This window comes from Sceloporus undulatus, chromosome 6 (genome assembly GCF_019175285.1).
Source record: "Sceloporus undulatus isolate JIND9_A2432 ecotype Alabama chromosome 6, SceUnd_v1.1, whole genome shotgun sequence".
Lineage (NCBI taxonomy): Eukaryota > Metazoa > Chordata > Lepidosauria > Squamata > Phrynosomatidae > Sceloporus > Sceloporus undulatus.
This window is the reverse complement of record NC_056527.1, coordinates 108,238,116-108,260,490: the sequence shown is the minus strand read 5'-3', so window position 1 is coordinate 108,260,490 and position 22,375 is coordinate 108,238,116. Positions and strand designations below refer to the sequence as shown.

The 22,375-nt window shown below is 43.4% G+C and overlaps 2 protein-coding genes across 7 annotated transcripts in view; both read left to right on the top strand.

Annotated features, from left to right (window-relative positions):
• The first annotated feature begins 103 nt into the window (after nt 1-103).
• Nucleotides 104-12,751, top strand: TMEM219 (transmembrane protein 219). Of its 3 annotated transcripts, XM_042471660.1 has the most exons (6): nt 111-265; nt 10,377-10,543; nt 11,699-11,918; nt 12,019-12,127; nt 12,203-12,314; nt 12,418-12,751. In XM_042471660.1, exons 2-6 carry the CDS (start codon nt 10,385-10,387, stop codon nt 12,544-12,546), a joined length of 729 nt encoding a protein of 242 aa, XP_042327594.1. In that variant the 5' UTR covers nt 111-265; nt 10,377-10,384; the 3' UTR covers nt 12,547-12,751. The 3 variants fall into 3 exon arrangements, with proteins under 3 accessions (XP_042327593.1, XP_042327594.1, XP_042327595.1); XM_042471661.1 differs by lacking the exon at nt 12,203-12,314; XM_042471659.1 differs by lacking the exons at nt 10,377-10,543; nt 11,699-11,918; nt 12,019-12,127; nt 12,203-12,314; nt 12,418-12,751 and adding an exon at nt 5,939-9,213 and having other exon boundaries at nt 104-265.
• A 2,438-nt stretch (nt 12,752-15,189) lies between these two features.
• Nucleotides 15,190-22,375, top strand: part of TAOK2 (TAO kinase 2) — a 36,769-nt gene continuing 29,583 nt past the window's right edge. For 2 of the 4 annotated variants that reach the window (XM_042471623.1, XM_042471624.1), the window contains exon 1: nt 15,190-16,237. The gene's annotated coding sequence lies outside the window, so the exon portion shown is untranslated. The remainder of the gene's footprint in view (nt 16,238-22,375) is intronic. The other 2 variants (XM_042471625.1, XM_042471626.1) reach the window with 2 other exon arrangements.

Here is a 22,375-nt window from a genome sequence, read left to right as displayed (position 1 = left end):
CCATATAAGGAAGAAAGCAAAAAAAAAAAAAACGGGGAGGGTAGCGCGTGTGCGCAGTGTCTTTCTAAAACGTCATTCTCAAGCGCGAAGGCCGGCTGGGAAGAGTGAGACTGTGAGTAGTATGCGCATGCGCAGTTATGACTCCAAGCTCCTCGCCTTAATAAAAGAAATGGAGGGTCGCCGCCACTGATATTTAAAGGGACAGTAGCCCAAATGCCAGAAAACTGCGTTGAAGCTTCGGACCAGAGGCAACAGCAGGACTGAGGTAAGACGAAGTAAGAGGGCTGAGCCAGGATTCGAACCCAGGCCTCCAGAGTCATAGATTAATTAATTTAGACCATTTATTTATTTTTGTATTTAAAAACCTCTTTACACAATATTCCACATACAAAGTGTAATAAATCACATTAATCATCTCCATTTCAATATTAAGTAAACCAGTAATTTAAAAAGAAAACAGCCACATAATATTATTAATATCTTCATTTCTTCTACCGCCTTCTTTTCCTCATGAACTATTCATAATTCCACAAAGGAATAGTACTATTAATTTTGTTATTCTTATTACGCTTTATTTACACAGCGCTGTACGTACAATCGACAAAACAGATTAAACACAACCAGAGCCTACTATCCTCCTATTGCTCTACCCTCAAAACTGTCATTCTTCCTGCCTGATTTTGCTATGTTCCATGTTGCTTCACTATTCCTTCTTTTTAACCTTAATTCCAGATGTTGCCGTATTTCTTTATGCCAATCTTGTATTCCTAGATCTCCCTGATCTTTCCATCTTTTTGCTATAATTAATCTTGCTGCTGCATTTGTTTATTCGTTTAGAGAATGCCATTGCCTTCCTCTGAGGCTGAGAGAGTGTGACTTGCCCAAAGTCACCCAGTTCGTTTCATGGCTGAGCCAGGATTCGAACCCTGATCTCCAGAGTCATAGTCCAACGCTCAAACCACAACATCATGCTGGCTTTCGTATAATATATTTAATATTATACCTCTTGAGTCTTCCTTTTCCCAGACTCCGAAACCCCAAATATGCCAAAATTGTCTACATGGGCAGTTGAGATAATGACACCCTTTTTTAATGATTATTATTATTATTATTATTATTATCTTCTTATATTCCGCCTTTCTCCCAACATAAGGACGCAAGGCAGCAAACAGCACATTTAAAACAATACGGTTTAAAAAGATTGCAACATTAAAATGTATGAATATAAAATTTTAACAATTAAGCCATTTTAAACGTTTAAAAAGTTAGGAATTAAAATAGGACACGTTAAAAATGCAAACCTTAACATTTAAATAGCACAGCATTCCCAGCCCTTGTTTATTTGTTCCCAACACAAACTGTGTTTCGTTCACCAAAAATTAATTTTAAAGAACGTTGCGTATGAAATTACTTCCAGGCTCCGTGTGAAAGTAAGGCATACGCGAAACATAAATGAATTTCACATTCAGACTTAGGGCGACCCAAAAGTGAGCTCAGACTGGGACTCAACATGACTTACGAATTAAAATAAACACAACGTTGTTAAAACAGACAAAAGATCAAAGTTAAAATAGAATTGGTGCATTAACAACTTTTAAAAAAATTGAAACATACAGTTAAAAACGGTAAAAAGCAGATTAAAAACAGTGCATTTAAAATTATGATAACTATAATTTCTGTTTTCTAACATTTCCGTTGTTTAATTTTCTTTTAATAACTTGCTTTGTTGTTGTTTTTGTGTGCCTTCAAGTTGTCTCTGACTCGTGGCAACCCAAAAGCAAACTTATCATGAGGTTTCCTTGGCAAGATTTGTTCAGAGGAGGTTTGAAACGGACATCCTCTGAGGCTGAGAGAGTGTGACTTCTCCAGGGTTACCCAGTGGGTTTCCATGGCCTTTAGCAGGGATTTGAACTCTGGTCTCTAGAGCCCTAGTCCACTGCCACGCTGGCTCCCTTACCCCCATATAATTAACTTTCCTGATAAACACCTCCTTGTTCAAATGCAGGTCGGTTTTTAAGCATCGGAACAAGTTGCCAGACTGGAAACTGGTGAGGGCTCCTGAACCTTCAGTGGTTGTGCAAAAGAGCTGTTGCTTCTTACTTGGTGGCTTGAGAAGCAAGATCTGTTGAAATTCCCTCTTCAACACAACAAGGAAAGGTGCAGAAGTCCTCTCCAGTTTTCAGTCTAGAAACTCTTGCTGGAACAAAACACTTAAGGCTTTAGGTTCAAAGTGCTCCAAGGTAAAATCAGCGGGTTCATCTATACTGTATAAATAATGCAGTTTGACACCACTTGAACTGCCACGGCTCCTGGTATTTGTAGTTTTGTGAGGCACCAGCTGTGAGATCCAGCGTGACATAGTGGCTTGAGCCTTGGACTATGATTCTGGAGACCACCAAGGATTGAATCCTGGCTCAGCCATGTAAACCCACTGGATGACCCTCAGGGTGAACAGATGTCATAACTGCAAAGGAGGATAAGGGCACCACAACATGTAGGGCATTCAAGAAAAATGTAGGACACTCCCAAATAAAAGCTAGAAACGTAATATACAGTCATCCTTCCACATTTGCAGGTTTGACTTTTGCGGATTTGATTATTTGTGGATTTTATTAATATGTTCTCTGTAGGAATATCTAGGTCCTCCAGTGCAACTCTATGGTCAACTTTAACCAAAAGTCTCACTGAAAGACCTGGAGATTCCTAGAGAGAACACTCTACTAGGCATTTGTAGCTCCTCCAGTGCTATTCTGTGGTCAGTGTCTGGCAGATGTTGACCACCAGTTTGCAATGGAGGACCTAGAGATTCCTAGAGCGGTCTTCTCTCAGGTAAAAACATCGTGGTTTTGTTATTTGTTTTTTTTTCTACATTCACGGGGGTCCTGTGCCCCTAACCCCAGTGAATGTGGAGGGATGAGCGTAAATGTAATATATATTCCTGCTTGGAATATATATTAATAATAAATAAATAATAATAAGTATATTTATTGTATGTAATGTAAATGTAATATAAATTCCTGCTTCTCAGTCATCCTCAAAATGGAGGACATTTTGGACTTCCTCCTGGACCTGTCCTGGAAAAGGAGGATGTCTGGTGACCTGGGGTAAGTCACAGTCTCTCAGCCTCAGAGGATGGCAATTGCAAAAACCCCTCTGAACAGAACATCCCAAGGAAAACCCATGAAACCTTGGGTGACTGTAATTCTGACATAACTTGAAGGCACACAGCAACAATAATAAAGGCACCAGCACTGTTTGGCAGAGAAGGCCTTGCAAAACTACAGATTCCAGGATTTCATAACATGGGTCTACAGCAGTTAAAGTGGTGTCAACCTGCTTTATTTATCACTTCTCAGTCTTTTGAGAGAGTGTGATCCTGCTTTCCACTGAGTCTGCCTCTTGTTGGTTCTAAGCAAGAGCCTGCAAGTGGCCCTTCGGATCATGGTGGACTTCAGCTACTGTACCATTTTCCCTCACTTTTGTCTGTAGGGCCTAGGACTGATGGGCATGGCAGTCCAAGCAACACCTAGAGAGCCACAGGTTCTCCAGCATGCCGTAGTCCAGTCTTCCCTCTTGAGTGGATTTTAGTCATGCCATCAAGAAGACTGGACTTTGAAGCATGCGTTTGGCAGCCTCACTCAGCAGCCAGAGGAGAAGGAGGGTCTCCTATACTTACCATGGTTCTGGTCATTTTGACTGGGGGGATTCTGAAGTTGTAGAGCAAAAGGTCATAGCCCCAAGAGCTGCAGATTAGTATTTGCTGCTTCCTTACTCTGTAAAATGATGAAACTGAGACACTAAAATTAGCTAGATGCATAAAACTGCTTCCTCCAGGATTATGAGCACAGAAGGAGAGAAAGCAAGGTTTTCCTAACCTTGCCAGGCAGCTGAGATCTTTTAACTGGAGAGAGCCAAAGTCAGACTTTGAAAAACTTTTGACATGCAAAGCTTGTGGTCTAACACTAAGTAAGAATAGTGGTTTCCCCCCCAGTCAATGCACTATTGATCAGAATATCTGATGTGCAATGACGTCTTTTGCATATACAGTGGGCCTTTTGGCATCCACTGGGGTTTGGTTCCAGGACCTAGAATAATTTCATGCCATGGATGCAGAATCCCTGGATACAGAGGGTCAGTTGTATATTCAGGAGTAAGTCTCACTAACTCCTTCGTCATTTCCACAGTATTGCAGCTTTATAAGCATTTTTTTTCTGGAGAGGTTAATACACTTTCATTTCTAGAGTTCAGTGGTGGACTTGCTCATTCATTTTTTTAAGCAGCTGAAAGAGATGTAACTCTTCTTTGCCCAGTTTTCCCCTCTCTTTCACACTCCGAGGGCTCCCTTTCTTGCACATGCCTCTGCACCTTGAGACAGCCTGACACAAACTTCCTCTTCCTCCCTCCCCTCTCTTGTTTTTATTGTTGTCAAGCTTTGAGATATTTGCAGCAAGCAAAACCCACCATGTAAACTCTGGCAAAGTCTGGGGAGGTGGTAAAGGGACAAGGGAATAATACAGCAAACAAAAACACTGTGCTATTCCCTTGTATTGTTTCCAGCAAAATGGCCTCAAAATTGAATGAAATTTTCCTGGGGAAATGGTATTTTATCTCATGGTTTATATTTATTTATTTATAAAAATAACATAATATCAACACATTGGTTTCCATTGGCTGCTGCTCTTTCCCCCCAATTTAATATGAAATTATCAGATTAATTGGAGAACAGTGTTTTCATATGTTTTTAATAAACATTCAGGATACACAGTGTAGTCTAACATGTCAGACAGAACACTAGCATCTATTCAGATTGGTACCCCTTATTGTTAGTGAGGTCCCAAACCCATCACTCTGGCTTACACTAGTTCCTAATATAGTACCGTCAAATAGGCCCTACTGAGTTCAGTGGGATTTACTTTCAAGCAAGGTTGTGTAGGGTTGCAGCCATAATATCTATCAGAACATACTGACAATTGTGAAGTACTGTATGAGAAAATAAGTGTCATTAAAGACTGTATGTGTGCATGTGGATTGTGTGATGGATATTGGATCACTTCTAAATGTTTTTCATTGCTATTCCTTTTTTAAAATAAGGCAGTAGGGCAAAGAGGCATTAAATTACTTCTGCAAGTGTTGCTAAGGATAGTGAAAAAGCAGTTGCACAGAATTATTTGGGTCAGTAGGCCCACAGAACTGCTCTTATTCCATGGGTTTCAATGAGAATACATTAATGTCCTGCTTATTTCACAGAAAAGAAGATTTAAAACTGCAGTCATGGTTTGAATGAAATGCTTTTGGGAAAATGAAATGTAGCCTTTAGAAATCCTGCTGTCTTCCTAACAGGAGCAGAGGTTCTGAAAACTGGCAAGGCTATAAAACGAGTGAGGATCTGGTAGCGTTTACCTCAGAGCTTGCTTAAAATGACCTGGTTTAGCTATAATTGTCTCTGAACATGTGTAGAGGGAATTTCCCTCACTATTGACAGGCTTTTCAAGGAGGCTACACTTTTCTGTTAGAAATCATGGATTACTTGATTATCTTGTGCAGATATTAGGTCACTAAACAATGTTAGTCTGAAACGGGGAAACATCAAAGACATGTCACTGAGTGATGGTCAGCTGGAAGAATGTTTGTGGGAGTAGCAGGGTCTCTAGGTTGCATGACAAGACAAAGCCATAGATGGCTTTCTTAAAGCTTAAGATTTTTGGAGGATCAGGAATACTTATGGTCTTCCAATGTGAACTATGACACTCATAATTCCTGGCCTTTGCGCATACTGGTTGGGAGTTATGAGAGTTGTAGTCAAAAACATCTGGAAAACATGACCTTGCCTACTCCTGAATGATTGGATTTTTCCCTGAGTGTGAGCAGAAGAGAATTGCTTTACCTGTGCATTTAAAAAAAGACCTTTACGACTGAAATGTAAATGTGATTTAATTAGCAGGCAAAAAGACAATTACAATGAATTGCCCTTCAGTTCAACAGTGCCTTTCCAAGTGAAGTTCAAAGACTGGTTTGAGTCCTCCCTGCCTGCTGTTGTCATCCCTGCCATAGCCATTGGTGTACCTGGGAGATGGATTTTTATCTCCCAGCACTGTGACACCCCTTCCTTTTGAGCCTACTGTGAACTTCCAAGAGAGCCTGGATAAATGGAGCAGGAGTGCCTGGCTCTTGTTGCTGCCTGTGTTCAAACATCTCAGTTGCTTATACAGCAGTGGATGTTCAACAGACGTACCCTGATTTTTGCCATAACAAGAATTCTGCAGCGCAGGCGCTTCCGCCGATCTGCTGCAGTGCTCCGGCGGATCCTCTCAGCCAGTGTGCGCCGCAAGAGAGCCCTGCTGCGGCTTCACCGAAATGCTGTTGTCTCTGTGGTCACCATGGTATACTCTTCTTCTCCTGCCCTGCACTATGAGCATGAACTGATGGCCTTGTCAGAGAGGTCACACTGGATGCTTCCAAGATGTAGTGAATGGTGGGAGCGGATGATTTCTTCAGAGCAGGATGACCGGTGCTGGATTTCTCTGTTCCGAATGTCACGCTCTACACTGATGTATATCGCTGAAGAGTTGCGCCCTGCCTTGCAACGTCGAGACACCGGCATGCGGTCACACATACCTGTTGAAAAAAGGGTTGCCATGACCATCTGGAAGCTAGCTCACCATGACAGTTACAAGACTGTCTCAGAACTCTTTGGAGTAGGGATTTCATCTGCTTGCTCAATATTTGAAGAGGTCTGTGAGGAAATAAACAGCAGGCTGTTGGCTCAAACAATTCAGCTGGGAGAGCCACAGCAAATCATGGAAGGCTTCAAGGAAATGGGCTTTCCCAACTGTTTGGGCGCAATTGATGCTATACACATCTCTATTCTTTGCCCACCATTTTCAGCTGATTCTTATATCAATTGTAAAGGTTTTTATTCAATGGTGTTGCAGGCCCTAGTGGACAGCAAATCCCGTTTCACTGATATCTATGTTGGCTTTCCTGAGCGGTCCCATGACTCCCGCATTCTGCACAACTCTCCGTTCTTCAACAGTATGGATGAGGGTGCCTTTGGGCCACAAACTTCAACAATATTGGAGGGCGTTTCAATGACTCCAGTCATAATTGGGGATCATGCATATCCTCTTCGGCCCTGGTTAATGAAGCCATACCCAACGCCAAAAACTGAGGCTCAAGAGAAATTCAATGAGAGACTTGCTAAGTGCCGAGCATGTGTGGAGAGAGCTTTTGGGGTCCTGAGAGCTCGCTGGAGATGTTTGCAGATGAGGCTGGATGTCAGAGAGAAGCTCATCCCAGTGGTCATAGCTACATGCTGTATCCTCCACAATATCTGTGAGATCAAAGGTGATGAGTTGTTGGAACCGCTGGAAATCCCTGTTGCTGCTGCTGCTGCTGCTGAAAACCAGAATGGTTCAGCTAGGCCAAGGGTTCCATTGTCAGAAGCAGGACTGACCAAAAGAGCCTGCCAGATCAGGGCAGCTTATTGCTCCTATTTTGAAAGGAACCCATTGTAAAAGGACAGGACTGTTGGATGGGCCTGTATACTGTGGAATACTGAGGTCCTCTATATGGTACCAAGTTCTACAAATACTAAATAAAAAATAATGATTTTGAATAATCCATTGTTTTATCTTTTTTTAACAAATAATTTTCTATAGGCAATTACAAACAGCATGTCCTGTGTTGTTCTGAATACAGTATGAGACCAAAACCAGTGATGGTATTAATGAGGGGCTGCCACCTGAAAAGCTGAGTATATATAAATCCCCTTAATTCTTCTCTGAAACATCTGCTGAAATACTTTGTTAGCTTGATCAATAGCCTCAGAAAATGAAAGTCAGTTTGTAATCTTTACCCCTGGGATGGGGCCGGGATCTTTTGAATTTTTAAATGTTGTGATCTTCATCTCCCAGAAGCTCCAGCCAGGATGGCCACTGGTAAAGGACTGTGGGAGTGATGGTCTGAAAAACCAAAGGTTATCTATCCCAGTATCATACCATGGCTGCAATCCTATACACATTTATCTGGGAATATGCGTTACTGAACTCAGCTGGATTTGCTTACAGCATAAAGCTATCTCAGGGCTTTTATGAATTTCTTTGGCTCAGACCTCTGTGTTTAGGAGACCAGTCTCTTATCCAGATGCTTCAGTTGAGAGAGGAGGAGAAGGACTCTATATCAAATGTCCATTGGTCTGAGAAAGAAATATTTTCATACTTCTATAAGAATGCTTTTCTTCTAGTGAAACACTTTTTAAATAATTAATGATTCACAAGGAAGCTGAGCAAGAATGCATGGATTCAAGCCGGCTCCCAGGTCCCATTGTGCTAGTGACCTACATGCTTTCTGGTTTGTCAGAGAACTCCTAGCTTGTTGGTTCTAAACATGTCCCTTACAGAGTCTAATATTGTGCAAACCATATAATATGTTGAAAATTGCAGCTATTGCTTGTTTCTCTCAGTGATTGCTAATTAAGACACATGCTATCTTTAAGCTATCTTATATATTCCAGATGCTTTGGACAACAGCCTGTTACAGTTGCCCATACCAGCTGCAGCATCTGAAGACTGGCATCCATAACAAGTAGAGGCCAAAGCTCCCCCACTCTTGCCTTATAGTAATAGTATCTTGATTTTGTGAATGTGGGTCTTGGTGTACCCCAAATGACATCATACATGTGGAAGAGAGTGGTGTCAGCACTGTTGGGAGAACCCCAAGATTTACAAAAGTACTAAAAAACTTTTTAGAAAATTAGGATGGCGTGGGGAACCTAAGAAGCCCAATGAAGACTGAACATGCTCATTTGACCAAGAGATGCTGGCTGAATGTTGGAGTGGGGGGAAATAAAACTGGAAGGGAGGAGAAAATGGGAATGCAGTTTTTTGAAAGGGCATGGCTATCTGGTACTCTAATAGTATTCCATGCAAGTGCTATTTGTTGTTGTTGTTATTATTATTATTATTATTATTAACCTTTATTTATAACAAATATTTATATTTGTTATACAATACTAGTGATATGTCTTAAAGCCATCTAAGCTAGTAGCTGGGTCATGACATCTTTTGTCAGAAAGGAACTATTTGTGGATCTAAAAGAGAAACTCATAATGTTAGTGTATATAAGAATTATTATCTGTAATTTGCATCATGATCTAGGTAGAAGTATGCTGAAGACATACACCAACAAGGGCTGCAATCCAACATCCCCTAAGTGTAGCATGTGAACCATATATCTTCCCCTCAACTTAGTGAAAAATCCCTGAAGCTGCCCCACATGGCCATTGTATGCTTTGTGGAGAGCAGGCAGGATTGGAGGAGCATCTGGCTACAAAGACAGAAAAAGAATGGAGCAGCATGGAGGACCCTAGCAGATCTAAGAGCTGCTGTAATCGTTTCATATCTGTCTCTGAGGACATAAACTTGCTTTCCTGCCACAAATAATGGCTATGCTGGGTGGCTTCAGAGCTTTTCAGTAAGGTATGGGGCACTTTATGCACTGCACAGGGAGGGAGGAAATACCAACCCTGCAACATCCGAGAAAGGACATTTGCACTCGTAAAGGGAACTCACGCATGCACATGTCCCTAATAGAATTCTGGCCATTGTGGGATATGTTTCTCAAAGCAGCTTGTTGCTGTGGAACTGCACACACATATAATCCTAGAGAAAGATGAGGCAAATTGTCTCTCAGGCCAGAAGAATTAATAGAAGGAAACCCAACAAAATATGTGATTCGAATACTGTACTGAATAAGAAATTAAGCAAATGTAGTTTCATTCCTCATTCTGCTGAAATTACTCATTTTGTAGCAATGTGCTACATTGGAATGCACATTGTAGGTCACTAGGTCAAAGCTCTACAATGCATGTGAGAATCAAGTATGTTAGCTTCACATTCAGGGACACACAGCTTCCAGTGGTCCAGGGAATGCACAGACTTCAGAGGGCTATCTCCAACATACACAACATTAAAAAAAAAACAACAACTTGAAGCCTTCTTGCATCCTTGGGGTGGTAGCCTCATCCCATCCTTCCAATCCTCTTTTAGGCCCATTTTTCAAAACAGAATATGACCAGAAATTATATGTTTTGGGGTGGGGTGAGTTTACTCTGGGCCTAAAACAGTTAGGGGAAAGTAACAAAAGTGCTCCCACATCCATAGAGGATATAAATAGCCTTTAAAACCGTATTTAGAAAAACAAAGAGGCATTAGGAATCATGTTAGAGCCTATAGGCTGCATATAGCCTATGGGCCACACCTTGACTGCTTCCTGATTTGCACAGTATAGGAATGCTCTTGAACCGGGATTCTCTTTTGCAGTCAGGTTTTTTTCCAAGTACTAGGATGACACTTCACCCTTCTTACCCTCATCCTTAGGGCTGATCATGGTCATCTGCTCCCTGCTGGGCTCCCTCCGTGTTTGCCTGGAGCGACACCCACCTCTGGTCACCTTCTTCTTCTGCCTTCTTTCATTCGCTGTTGCTTCTTTTGGCTTTTCTGCCTACATCAAGTCACACGAGGTTCAGAATCCTGATGTCAAAGAGGTGAGCTAGAAATGAGGGATTTAAATGGAAAATATGACAAAAGTACTTGTGATGGGATCAGGTTGGTCATAGGGGAAGTATAGGTTGTTGGGGGGAGGCAATAGCAGAAAATCAGGGACTCCATTGTTCTCTTGCTAAGTGCTGAGGAATCTTTGGTTCTTCATGTATTTTAAACAATTTGTATGGCCAACAGCAAGGGTGATGGTAGTGTCCAAAACATCTGGTGGGCCAAAGGCTCCCCAACTCTAGTTTGGTGGCAAAGTCCCACCAGCTGAAGGAAGGTCATAGTTCTGAAACTTTCTATCTGATTGGCAGTTCACTCAGATGAAATACATTGTATTTGCCCAACAATTATAGGCAGGAGCCAGAATGGTGGTGTGTTTTGAGTACTGGACTAGGGCTCCAAGAAACTAGGGATCAAATCCCCATGCAATCATGGAATCCCACATAGTGACCTTATGCAAATCACAGTCTCTCAGTCTTAGAGGAAGACCTCTGCTGAGTAAATACTGCCAAGAAAGCCATACAGTAGGGTCAATGTCAAAGTCAACTTAAAGGAACATAAGAACAGCAAAGGAAAAAGCTAGTGAAATCAGGTGTTTGTTGCAGAACAAAGTCACATGTTTAGAGTATTTGAATCTGCAGGAATGCGCTAATTGAGCCGAGGGCAGAATTACCTGTGTTAGTAGCAGTGGTTGTGCTGGTAGTTATTTCTCCATGTTACGTACTAACTTGTAAATTTAGGATCTATGACGTTATTTAAAAAACAGTAACAGTAAAACAGGGTTAAGCAAATATGCCCCCATTTCCCCAGACCACCCTTTTTCAGACAAAAGGAATGAATTGCCACAGCTAGAAGCCTCCAGGAATGCTGATTCATTTGTTAAATATATCACAGCTCTATCTCCCCTCTGTACTATTTAACATTTTTTAAAATCCTCCCCCCCCTCCACTTCTAGCTTTCTTTTGTTTATTAGCACTTTGGGCAATTGATGTGATAATAGTTGGAATCTTCTGGTTTTCAAGCAGTTAAGAAAATAAAAATGATTTAAGAGGCAAGATCATGTGAAACTGGAGCAAATTTTTAAAGACAAGTGGGAAGGAAAAATAAGGAAATGAGAAATTTAAGATGAAACTTTCCTCCCTGTCTTTAAGGACTGGAACTCTCTGCTACAGTCTCTGGCTCAGTTAATGTTCTGCGTCCCAAATAAGACCCAGGAAAATGCAACACCACCTCCTTCCACAACCATTGCTGAGTCCCACACAACCGTCTCCATCATGGTTGGCCTCACCTTTGACCTCCACAATGGCACAGACCCTCCCAATGGTACCCACCTAAGTCTGACAGTTAATGGAACAAAATTAGGTCTGAGAGGTGAGTGATCTCTCTCTCTTGACTGGTTACAATGTCCTTTCTCAAAGATGTCAGGAATCCAAATTCTGTCCTTCCCCTCTTGGCCTTTCCATACATACAGGTCCAGATGCCCAGGAGCCAATTCATGTCTTGGCTGTCATCATGAACTCCAACTCCCGGGAGAGCTGCCTTAGCATCATTGCACCTTCATCCATTCTCCCCAAAACAAGGTGAGCCAAGAGCCATGAATTATGCTTTCCATGAATTCTTAACCCATTAATGCAGCACTCCCATCTTATCCTCAGACAGCCACTCACATGTGTGATAGAGGAGAGGGACATGCATCTGCAAGAGCCAGGGATTTGCTACCAGTCACATTACCAAACTAACCCTGCCCTATCCAGTATGTTGGACCAGGTAAGAAAGATTAGAGGGAGAGTATGTGTGTTGGCACTCAGGGTTTCTTTATGATGGAAGCTGGTACTAGGACTATTCACTGTCACACTCCTTTCACTCTCAGGCTGACCGTGCCCTTTGCAGCCAACGTCTTCTGATGACCGGGGCTTTTCTTCTCTGCCTCTGTGCCATGCTGTGTTGTGCAGCTAGCCTGTGTTATCCACTACCAAGAGAGAAGGTGGGACAAATCTAAGTGAATCCAGACAATTTCACTCTTGTTATCATGTTCTAAATAACCCACGTGCACCAACTGTTTGACCTCATTTTCCTAACTACCTGAATCACAGAACACTCTGCATATTACGGATCTAAAGCTAGTTTGGATGGAGGTGGTACGGTCGAGCTGTGACTAGAATTCACCATAATCATGGTTCACTGTGAGAAGACTGGGTGAGAGGGATAATGCAATAAATTAGATACAAAAAAAACCCCTTTGTTCTTTGTATTATAAGTAGCTGTATCACTGGCAAAAAGTGAGACATACAGTATTTCTCCGTCTCTAAGGGAGGAACTGTGCTGTTCGGTAGGGCAAAAAGTACCATAGCTCAAGCCAAGGGTGAACAGCATAGAACAGAAGCAAGTGATGTGACTGAAGAATCCCAGTGTCATTCTTGCTGGCGTGATTCATCTGTTTATTCACTAAAATGTTTATATCCTGTCTTACATCATGAGATATCAGGGCACAGTATAAGTAAAAATAAATTTAGGCATCATCACGTTGAGGTTTATTGCACAATCTATGCATGTATAGTAAATGATTCAGAATCTATACATGTCTACTCAACACCATTGGGTCCAGTGGGATTGCAATATAAGTAAACCCTTGTTTGAGCTTTAATTTGGATTTATTGTATGAATGTATACCCCCCTTTTAAATCAAAGGCATGCCTAGTACAGTGGACCCTTGTTATCCGCTGGGGTTTGGCTCCAAGGTCCCCCATGGATAACAAAATCCATGGATGCTCAAGTCCCATTAAATATAATGGCATAGCAAAATGGTGTCCCTTATAAAAAATGGAAAATCAAGGTTTGGTATTTGAAATTCATACTTTTTTTGAACATTTTCAAACTTGATGCTTGAATCCGTGAATAAAAAGGGCCAACTGTACTTTACCACATTTTAAAGGCAGAAGACATCAACAAGACAACACAATATAATGTTTATCAAAGCCATGAAAAGGCATAGAGTTTCAAACTGAAAAAGCAGAGAGCAGCATCTGGAAGACGCAAATTACAAGAGCGCTGAGATTGAGAAAGACCAGCCCCTGGACAACAGCTTAAAGGTTAAAAGGGAAGAGGCAGAGCCGGTCTTCATGGGGAGGGCTTTCCACACTTTCAGGCTCTGCCTCCAATAGAGACCCACTTGGCCTCATCTAAATGTGGGGCAAGGGGAGTCTCTGAAGCCGTTTGCCACACTTTACTTCAAGGGCTATGGCTAATGATGTGAAACTTATTCTGTCTTTTCTGTCACCATTCAGTCTTTATTTATTTGGCACCATCACAACGCCTGCAGTACGTGGCACTTCTCTGCAAAGAGCAACACAACAGGCTTATTTATGTCTTCATTTCAAGGGTCACTCTCCCACTTTTGGCAAAGGGGCTCCAGACATTAGGCAGGGCTGCTCTTCCCAGAGGCCAGGGATGGAGGAAGGGCCTTTCGTTTACTTCTAGACCCAGCCATGATGGAGCCCAAGATGACGTCCTCCGAATACAAAGGCCTGGCATCGCCTGCAGATGAACCTCCAGAAGGCTCTGAAGATGCCAAACCATGCCAGGTATAAAGGCCATATTGAGAATCCTGGCTCATTATAGCCTTGTGGATGGTAAGGCGGATGAGCCTGGGGCCCTGGGCCCTGAAACACCTGGGGCTCTGCGCGATGCTTCCTGCCTTGTTTCCTAAGCTCCCATGACAGGAAGCGCTTTCCCTCTCAACTGGAAGATGAGGCTCAATTGGGACAGTGCAGCATTGGGTTCCGCTTTCCATTAAAATAAGGAGTCACAACAAACTCCAACTCCCAGAGTTCCATAGCCTTCTGAACCGTTACGTGGGCCTTGGCTCCGCCCCTTTTCCGGGGTGCGCGCGCACTGTGCCCCTTAATGACGGTTTAACGGTCGCCCGCGCGCGCGCCTTTCTTTTTGTCCCCTCAGAACAGCCTTCCGCTCCCCGCGAATCCTGCCCCAGTAACAGCTGAGCGCTACAAACTCCGCCCCTAACAACAGAAACCGGCCAATCACGTTCCGCCTCTTAAACCCAGCGTCCCCAATCCAAACGTGTTCGAGGGGGGCCCCAATCTGGCAATCTGACTCCTTTCATTGAACGGCACTTTTTCTTCACTCGGCCTATCGGAACGCTGGCCTCCTGTTTGCGCCCGCCCTCCAAAAACAATTCCTCCAATCCCGGCGCGCCTTTGTCATGCCTCCCTTTTTTTCCAGTCTCCCCCGCAACCCTTTTCACATTGTCATGGAGAGCAAGCCCCACCCATCGAGCTGCGACGGTCCAATCAACGCACCCCTCAGCTGTCTAGTTCTGCTTGTTGCGCGTGCGCAAACAGCTTCCATTCAGGAAAAACCTTGGCTTCTCGTACCCTCCCTCACACACCCTTCCTGTCCATTCTATTCCCTGCTCTCTCTCTCTCCCCCCCAAACACAGCCTCGGCGTAGCGCATGCGCAAACCCCCACCTCTACGTATGCGGCTGTGCGTTGACTTCGGCTCCCGCGCATGCGCCTTTAGAACCAGCTCCCTCCCTGGACCATCCGCGCGTGCGCGTTTCCCCCTGAGCGCTCCCTCCTTCCTTTCCCCCCGCGCATGCGCCTTGGCTCCTCCCTGCCTTGGTTCCGGTCTGGCTCCTGCCTTGGGCGCCATCTTGGATTTGGGGACAACTGGAGTTGAGGGAGGGAAGGAGGGAGGCAGGCAGGAAGGCGGAGGAGCCCCAGGAGACGAGCCAGGGGAGGGGGGCCTCCCAGAGCCAGGCCCCCCAGCCCCACAGCGAGGGAGAGGGCGCCCTTCCTCCCCAGGACTAGGCCTCCTTGGCCCTGACAGGATCCCTGTGGCTTTCTCCTCCCTCCCTCCCTCCCCACCCACCCACCCCTGCCCCTTCCCCACAAGGACCCCTGCCCCTTAGAGCTCTCCCTACAAAGCCCCCGTCGCTCCAGTAGCCCCACCCAACCCGCCCTCCCTCTTCCCTACCTTAACCCCCTTTAAAGTCTAAATATCCGAAGGCAGACCCCGAACGTTGGGGGTGGGGGCTGCAGGGTCTCACTTGCTCCTCATATACCCCCCAATAGCCTTTTACAATCAGTTGATATTCCATAGATTTCCCTTCCCTCCCTTTTCCTAGTTTAACCCCCTTTAAAGTATAGATATCAGAAGGTAGGCCCCTAACATTTGGGGGGGGGACTGCAGTGTCTCACACTTTTCATACCTCCCCCAATAGCATCTCCCTTCCCCTTTTACAATCATTTGATCTTTCCTCCCTCCCTAGATTTGGGGTTCCCATCCACCCCCTAAATAAAGAAGACTCAAGAGGTCCATATCCCCCTCCCCAAATATATCTATTCTGCAGCAATGCCCCTTTCCCTTTAGCAGAGCCCTCCCCTCCACGTCCTCCCTTTTGCGGAGCCTTTCTTCTCCAGTCGAAAGAGAGAGAGAGAGGCTGAAGGGGCTGTCAATGCCGTCAATGCCCTCTGCCTCCCACCTGCAGGCCTTCCTCATCCAAAGGAGCCACAGCCCTCTCTAACCCCTCTTCCTTGATTGGAAGAGTTGGAGAGGAGGAGGAAGAAGACGAGGAGGTGGTCGTCGTCTTCGTCTTGGGGGTCTACTCCCCACCCTTGATGCCCTGGAGCTGGAGGGAAACAGGATCCAGGCAGCTGCCAAGACTTCCAGGTGAGGCTCCAAGGGGAGGACAGAGGGGTGTTTTTCCTTTGGGATGCAAGGAAGGAAAGAAGCCTTGGCAATGAGCAAAAGGAGGTCTGTGTTTGGAGGGCAGTATTGCAGCAATCCATTTGTTATAACCACCGCCGCCACCCTCCTGTTTTCCTTCAGAATAAAAGAAACGTAACGCCTAGGTTGGGAAGCACATTCATTCCCTTGCTCCCCCCTTCCTTTGTATTTACTGTACATACTCATGTATACGTCTAGAAATTTTAATCAAAAAAATTAACCCAATAAACCTGAGTCCCCTTATCCACGGGTCAATGGGAATGTTCTTCTTTAACGCCTATTTAAAAAGGAACTATCCCCTGGTGAAAGGCAAGAGCACTGGTCCTCCTGTACTCTCTCTCATCTATTTAGGCTTTAATGTGAGCACAAACGGATGCCTGCTGGAACCTTGTAAATTCTTTGGCATTGTTTTCCTTGCTCCGTCCTTTAGATCCTTCGTTACGTGCCTCTCAGTTTTACCCTCAATTTATCCATGGGTTGTATGAAAAGCCATAATTTTGGCCCCAAAACCTGCACTCGACTTATACAGGATATCGACTTACAGTTGTGTGTGTGTGTGTGTGTGTGTGTGTGTATATGGTTTCCCCCCCTTTATTTGGCTATCTTCTTCACAAATAATGCATATTACGATTCCATTCACCAAATTATCCAATTACAGTCAATATACTTGCTAATACACAGTCTCTCATCCTAACGCGTATGTTCCTTCCTGTATATGGGTTTCTTTCTTTAATTGTCGCTCTTGTATGTATGTCCAGCATTTACTAGTAGTTGTTTCTTCTGCTTTTTTTCTTTCTTCCTTTGAAAGCTTAGGGAGGAAATCGCATCTGACACGAATTTTCTCTCCCAAAGGTAGGCCTCACTTCTCTGCCCTAGGAACCTGGTACAGTAGTTCTCTTTCCCAGATCTGGGGCCTGTCACTCTGCTGCAGGAAGAAACATGGATCTTAGTCCTCCCTTCTGTCATCCCAAGTGCATTGTACCTTGTTCCTCTCCTTGAGGATAAAGAGCTCTGGTATCCCCCTTCCCATTCACACACCTTTAACCATGCTCTTTCTCCTTTGGAACCCAGGAATCTAGGGGTGCATCCACACTGGAGAAATAACCCGGTTTGGCACTGCTTTAACTGCCCTGGCTCAAGGCTATGGCATCCTGGGAGTTGGAGTTTGTTGTGGGGCCCAGTACTCCGCTCTGGGCCAACAACAAACTCCAGCTCGCAGAATGCCATAGTCTTGAGCCAGGGCAGTTAAAGCAGTGCCAAACCGGTTATTTCTCTAGTACGGCTGCAGCCTTGCTTGAGTCTTACCCGCCCACCCCAGTTTATTAGACTCGGCCTCTCTGGGCCCTTGCTCCTATTATAGGTTGCTCTGCTTTCAAGGAATCCTGCTGTCCCATTTCTGTGTCCTTAGATATTCCTGAAATAATCAGGTTAGAATGATGGACTACCATGGGCTTTTCAGAATTATTTGTCAGGCTAAAAAGGTTGTGAATACAGGGCTTGGCATTAGAAGCATGTTTCAGGAAGAGGGGACAGAGATGACCCTGGTTTGGAGGCTGGTGCTAGATTTTATTAGCGTAGTGTGCTGTCAGAAGTTTTGTTTCACTTCTAATGGGAGAAGGTGAAAAATGTATTTGGTTTGGAAGAGGATGACGTTGATCCTGCAGAACAATGAGATTTGGCATTACCATTCGGAGAGAAAGAAGGGATGAGTGATTTATCTTGAAGATCCCATAAGGTTCAGTCTTGTACCTTTAAAAACCACTCCCCAATGTGTTTGCCATGGGTAGAATGGGACTGTTCCAAGCCCTTTCTGTCTATCTGTCTAGATATATACATATGTTGAAATAGTATGCCAAAGAATTTCATGGGTAGAAAAGGCCAATGTGCTATTCAACATGTATTGTTCAGTTCATACAGTGTGCTTCAGGACTCTTCTTTCTCACGTTTAATATTGAACTTCCCATTTGAGGGTTAGTGTTATTTACCACTTCAGGAGGTGGGGTTTGTGAGCAGTAGGGTGTGAGAGACTAGTTACTGCTTCAACAAGATAAGTTACCTCCTCTATAGATATGGAATATTTTCAAATATCTGTAGATCTATGCATGCTAGTATTCCCCCCCCCCCAAAAAAAAAAAGCAACAGTAGATTTTGAGCTGGCCAGGTTTCTTGCATGTGTACATGTAGTATTTCAGGAGATGAATAAATGAATGGTTACACTTTGAACAGGAGTCATTGATGTAAAACAGGCAGATTTCTGGGCCTCAAATCTGCACAGATTTCTTTTTCTTTTTACTTGACTGTCCAGGAATATGATGTGGGCCATTGTTTCCTTTGCAGAATTGCATGCTATTCTGGGACATGCCAGCTCAGGGTAGATACTGGAAAGAAATCCAAACATCTAGAGCTAGTGTTGGTGTGTACACCACAATATTCATCTTATCGTGAATGTTGTCCTTTTTGTGTCAAACATAAGTAAATATCCTGGCAAACAATATTGCTTTGGGGGCTTCTGCATCTGTTGTCAAATTCTGTTCTGTTAGCTAGTTGTTTTCTAATACAAGATAGGACACAATGTCTACCTGGTTGATTTTTGACAAAGAGTTTTCTGTACTATTAACATGAAAGACCATTGCAAGTTGTTTGATCATCAATATAATGGAACAGGTGGTTTTCTTTTTAAGATGGTATTGGTCCAGCTACTGAGCATTTGTATATGTAATGTGATGCCGTCTTTTTGTCAAAGTCCATTTTGTTTGGTACACCTTTACTTACAAATGTGCCAATATATTACTATGCCTTCTGCCCAAATATGCTGTTTTAGGTAGGGTTTTTGTTGTTGTTGTTGTTGTTGGGGGGCATATCGGCAGCCCAAAAGAAAACTTTCTACTAGTCGGGTGGATATAATTCTTTTACCCACAGGCAAGTGGCTATTTTCAAGCTTGACTTCCTTATGAATGGACATTCATTATTATTTTTTCTATTTTCCTGTGTTGGATTTCTCACACTCCCTTTCTTAGCTATTCAAGCAAACATCTTTTTTTCAGTGACCAGTGTAGTACAGTATGTGGTTTGGGTGATGGACCATGACTCTGGAGACCAGGGTTCAAATCCCCACCCACCGATGGAAACCCATTGGGTTACCCTGGGCAAGTCACTCTTTCTCACCTTCAGAGAAGGCAGCACCCTCCCCCAAGAAACCTGCTAAGAAAATCTTGTAATAGGACTTAGGGTCACCATGAATCAGATACGACTTGAAGGCACGCAACAACAACAAAACTGAATCCTCAGAACTTTTTCAGGTAGATATGTCACCATGAGATGGGCTTTCTTCTGGAACCTCCAATGTAAGAAAAGCAAAGAGTAGCAAGTTGTGTTTTACACTGACAATTACTGTCCAATTCAAAAGAAAACAAATACATCCTTTTTTCCCCTAGTCTAGGCAGGAATTATGCCAGGACAGATGCCATTTCTGCATTTTTAGCTGCTGATTCTTTGCCTTCCAAGAGCCTGCTTATAACTATTGCGTGGTATACCTGACTGGTAACACTGGTTGAATATTGTTAATAGTCCAGGGTGTCTGGGTATGATTTCTTTTTATTTTGTCAGCATAGATGTTGTCACAAGAGCTGACAGGTGGAGAAGTCAGTGACTCAGGCTTCCACTAAAATGTCTGAAGAAATCTTATGGAAGCTTGAAAAGTGTATAGGACTTATTTTTTTCCCATCCTACATCATACGTTCTCCTTTCAATATTTTAGAGGAGACGGGGGGAAATGGAAATGTCTTCTGCAACATCAAGAATTTTGTTTGTTCTTTTGCTTTCAGGTCTGGTTTTAGAGAATGTCAGCCTTCTGTCCATTTCAGGATTGCAACTGCTTCATGGACTTAGAACCAGGGACAGGGTATGCGGAAGACTGGTTGCTTTGCAGGGCTGGCCAGATGAAACATTTATCTTGACTGGTGAAGTACGTTGGTTAGAATTGGAAGGATATCAGCTCTCCTTTCTTAAAATAGTTTTCTAATGGTTGCAGCAAAATCTGTGAAAATGACTGCAGTGTATTTCTGAAGTGTTTTTCTGTCATGCTCTTGTGATGGACTACAAGGGCAAGGGGTTGATCCTGAGTTAACCATTAGTTACTCAATAAATCCTGTCATCTTGTGTAACTAAAGAGCTTGAAAGACAAAGACAAGCCCCTTCTCAGGAAAAGCTTCCTAGAACTTCTGAAAGGAAACAGGGCGATTCTGCACCCATTTACCTGAAAGTAAGCCCTGTTGAAATCAATGAAGCTTCTGAATAGACGTGCCTAGAGGTTCACTGCCTTAACCATTCTCAGCATTGGGTCTTTGCCCCATTGAACACTTGGGAAGTTACTTCTGAATACATTCATGGTTGGTGAGAAGCAAGGAACAGCAGAAAACACTAGACACGTCTCTCTGTATCCTGTTCCATGTAAATTAATTGCTTCAAGAGCATGAGTGGACACCTTGTAGCCTCCCAGCTGTTGGACTGCAATGCCCAGCAAGTAGTGAAGAGGGATGATAACAGTTGCAGTCTAGCAACATTTAAAGAGCTGCATGTTGCCCATCCATTGTCGAAAGGCCTATGATTGCAGTCTTGCAGAAGCTAAGTACCTCTAGCATTGATGCTTGGATGGGAGGTTGCTTGGGGACTCTGTGTGTGCTCTCTTGAATTGCATTATGGAAGAAAGTTAGGATATAAATCTGATGTCCATATTGGAAAATGGTTTGAAAACCAGAGTTTCTAGCCCTTGTTTTTGCAGTGAAAAGTTTGTATATAGAGAGAGTAACAAGAGGTCAGGGCAGATGAGCAACGTAGCCCTTCTTGTCTTTAGTGATTGCCCAGCTTTCTCCCAAGAGCTTACAAATGGGCATCTCTGAGTATTGGTAGTGGTGGGCCGCTGGGGGGTAAGAAAGATTTGAAAGAACCTTGGATGCATATCTGGAAGTGGAAGTTCAGTAGCCTAAACTAGGATGCCTTTTTGATTTATATTTGTTTATTATTTGCAGTGGAACATCATTGCTCACTTATGACATTGCGTTATGAACTGTCTAAAGGCAGTTACCAGGACAGTTTTGGGTTTTTTAAAAAAAATCACACTTGGCGGCCAGTACCACAAAAAATGTTGGACAACCTTTTGAGACTAAGATCATTTCAGACAATTGTGACTTCCAATACTGAACTCTTGATTTCAGACCAGTGACGATTTTTACTTTCCCTTGTCTGCTCCAGTTTTGGCACTGTTTTGTTCCCATGACATTGTTTCAATGCAGGTGTCACCAGCTCAACAGAAAAGCATGACAGAAACCTGATGCTTCCCCCCCCCCCCTCACCACCTATGCTGTTAAGGATTAGTCTGCATTTCTCTACTTTAATGAGGCTGGAAAGCCCTTGAAGGTCAAAGGTCCAGTTTTCCAATAGCCCACACACCTGGGAAGAATCCCCATCATTCTGTTTGAAGAATTCTACATGCAAAATGCTGAAGTGGACAAAGGGCCCTACTTGAGCCATCCAAGGCAAGCTCACTATAGAGAGATCAACCAAGCAAATGAAAGCATATCCTATGAAGGAGGAGTGGAGAATGAGTGACCTTCCAGATGTTGATAGCCTACAGATTCGTATCATTCCTCCTATTGGCTATGCTGACTGAATGGATGGGCATTGCAAGCCAACAACACCTGGAGGGTCACACATTCTCCATCCCTCTTGTAGAAAAACCAGGATGCAGTTGTTTGTCAGCTGCCTTATTTCTGAGGGGAAGATTCCAGCCGCATCCAAAGTATTCCCATTAATTACCCTCCATAAGTAAGAGAAGGAAAAACTAAACATCGTGAGAAAATTTATTGCTCCTTTAGCATATTTTTAAATTCTATATATATTTTAAAACATTACTGTGCTGTTGAATCGATTTGTGTATTAATTTAACCACCACAAACACTTGCCATAGCAGTACATTTATCTCTGCGCATAGCAGATGCCTAATGGTTCAGCAGATGCTTGCAGGTTGATGTGGATTTTAAAAAAAGTTAGGAGCCACAGTCATAAACTGTCCCTCTTTTGTGG

Coding starts and splice junctions, on each gene's coding strand:
- TMEM219 (XM_042471659.1), top strand. CDS start 6,147: ATGGAGCAGGAGTGCCTGGCTCTTGTTGCTGCCTGTGTTCAAACATCT.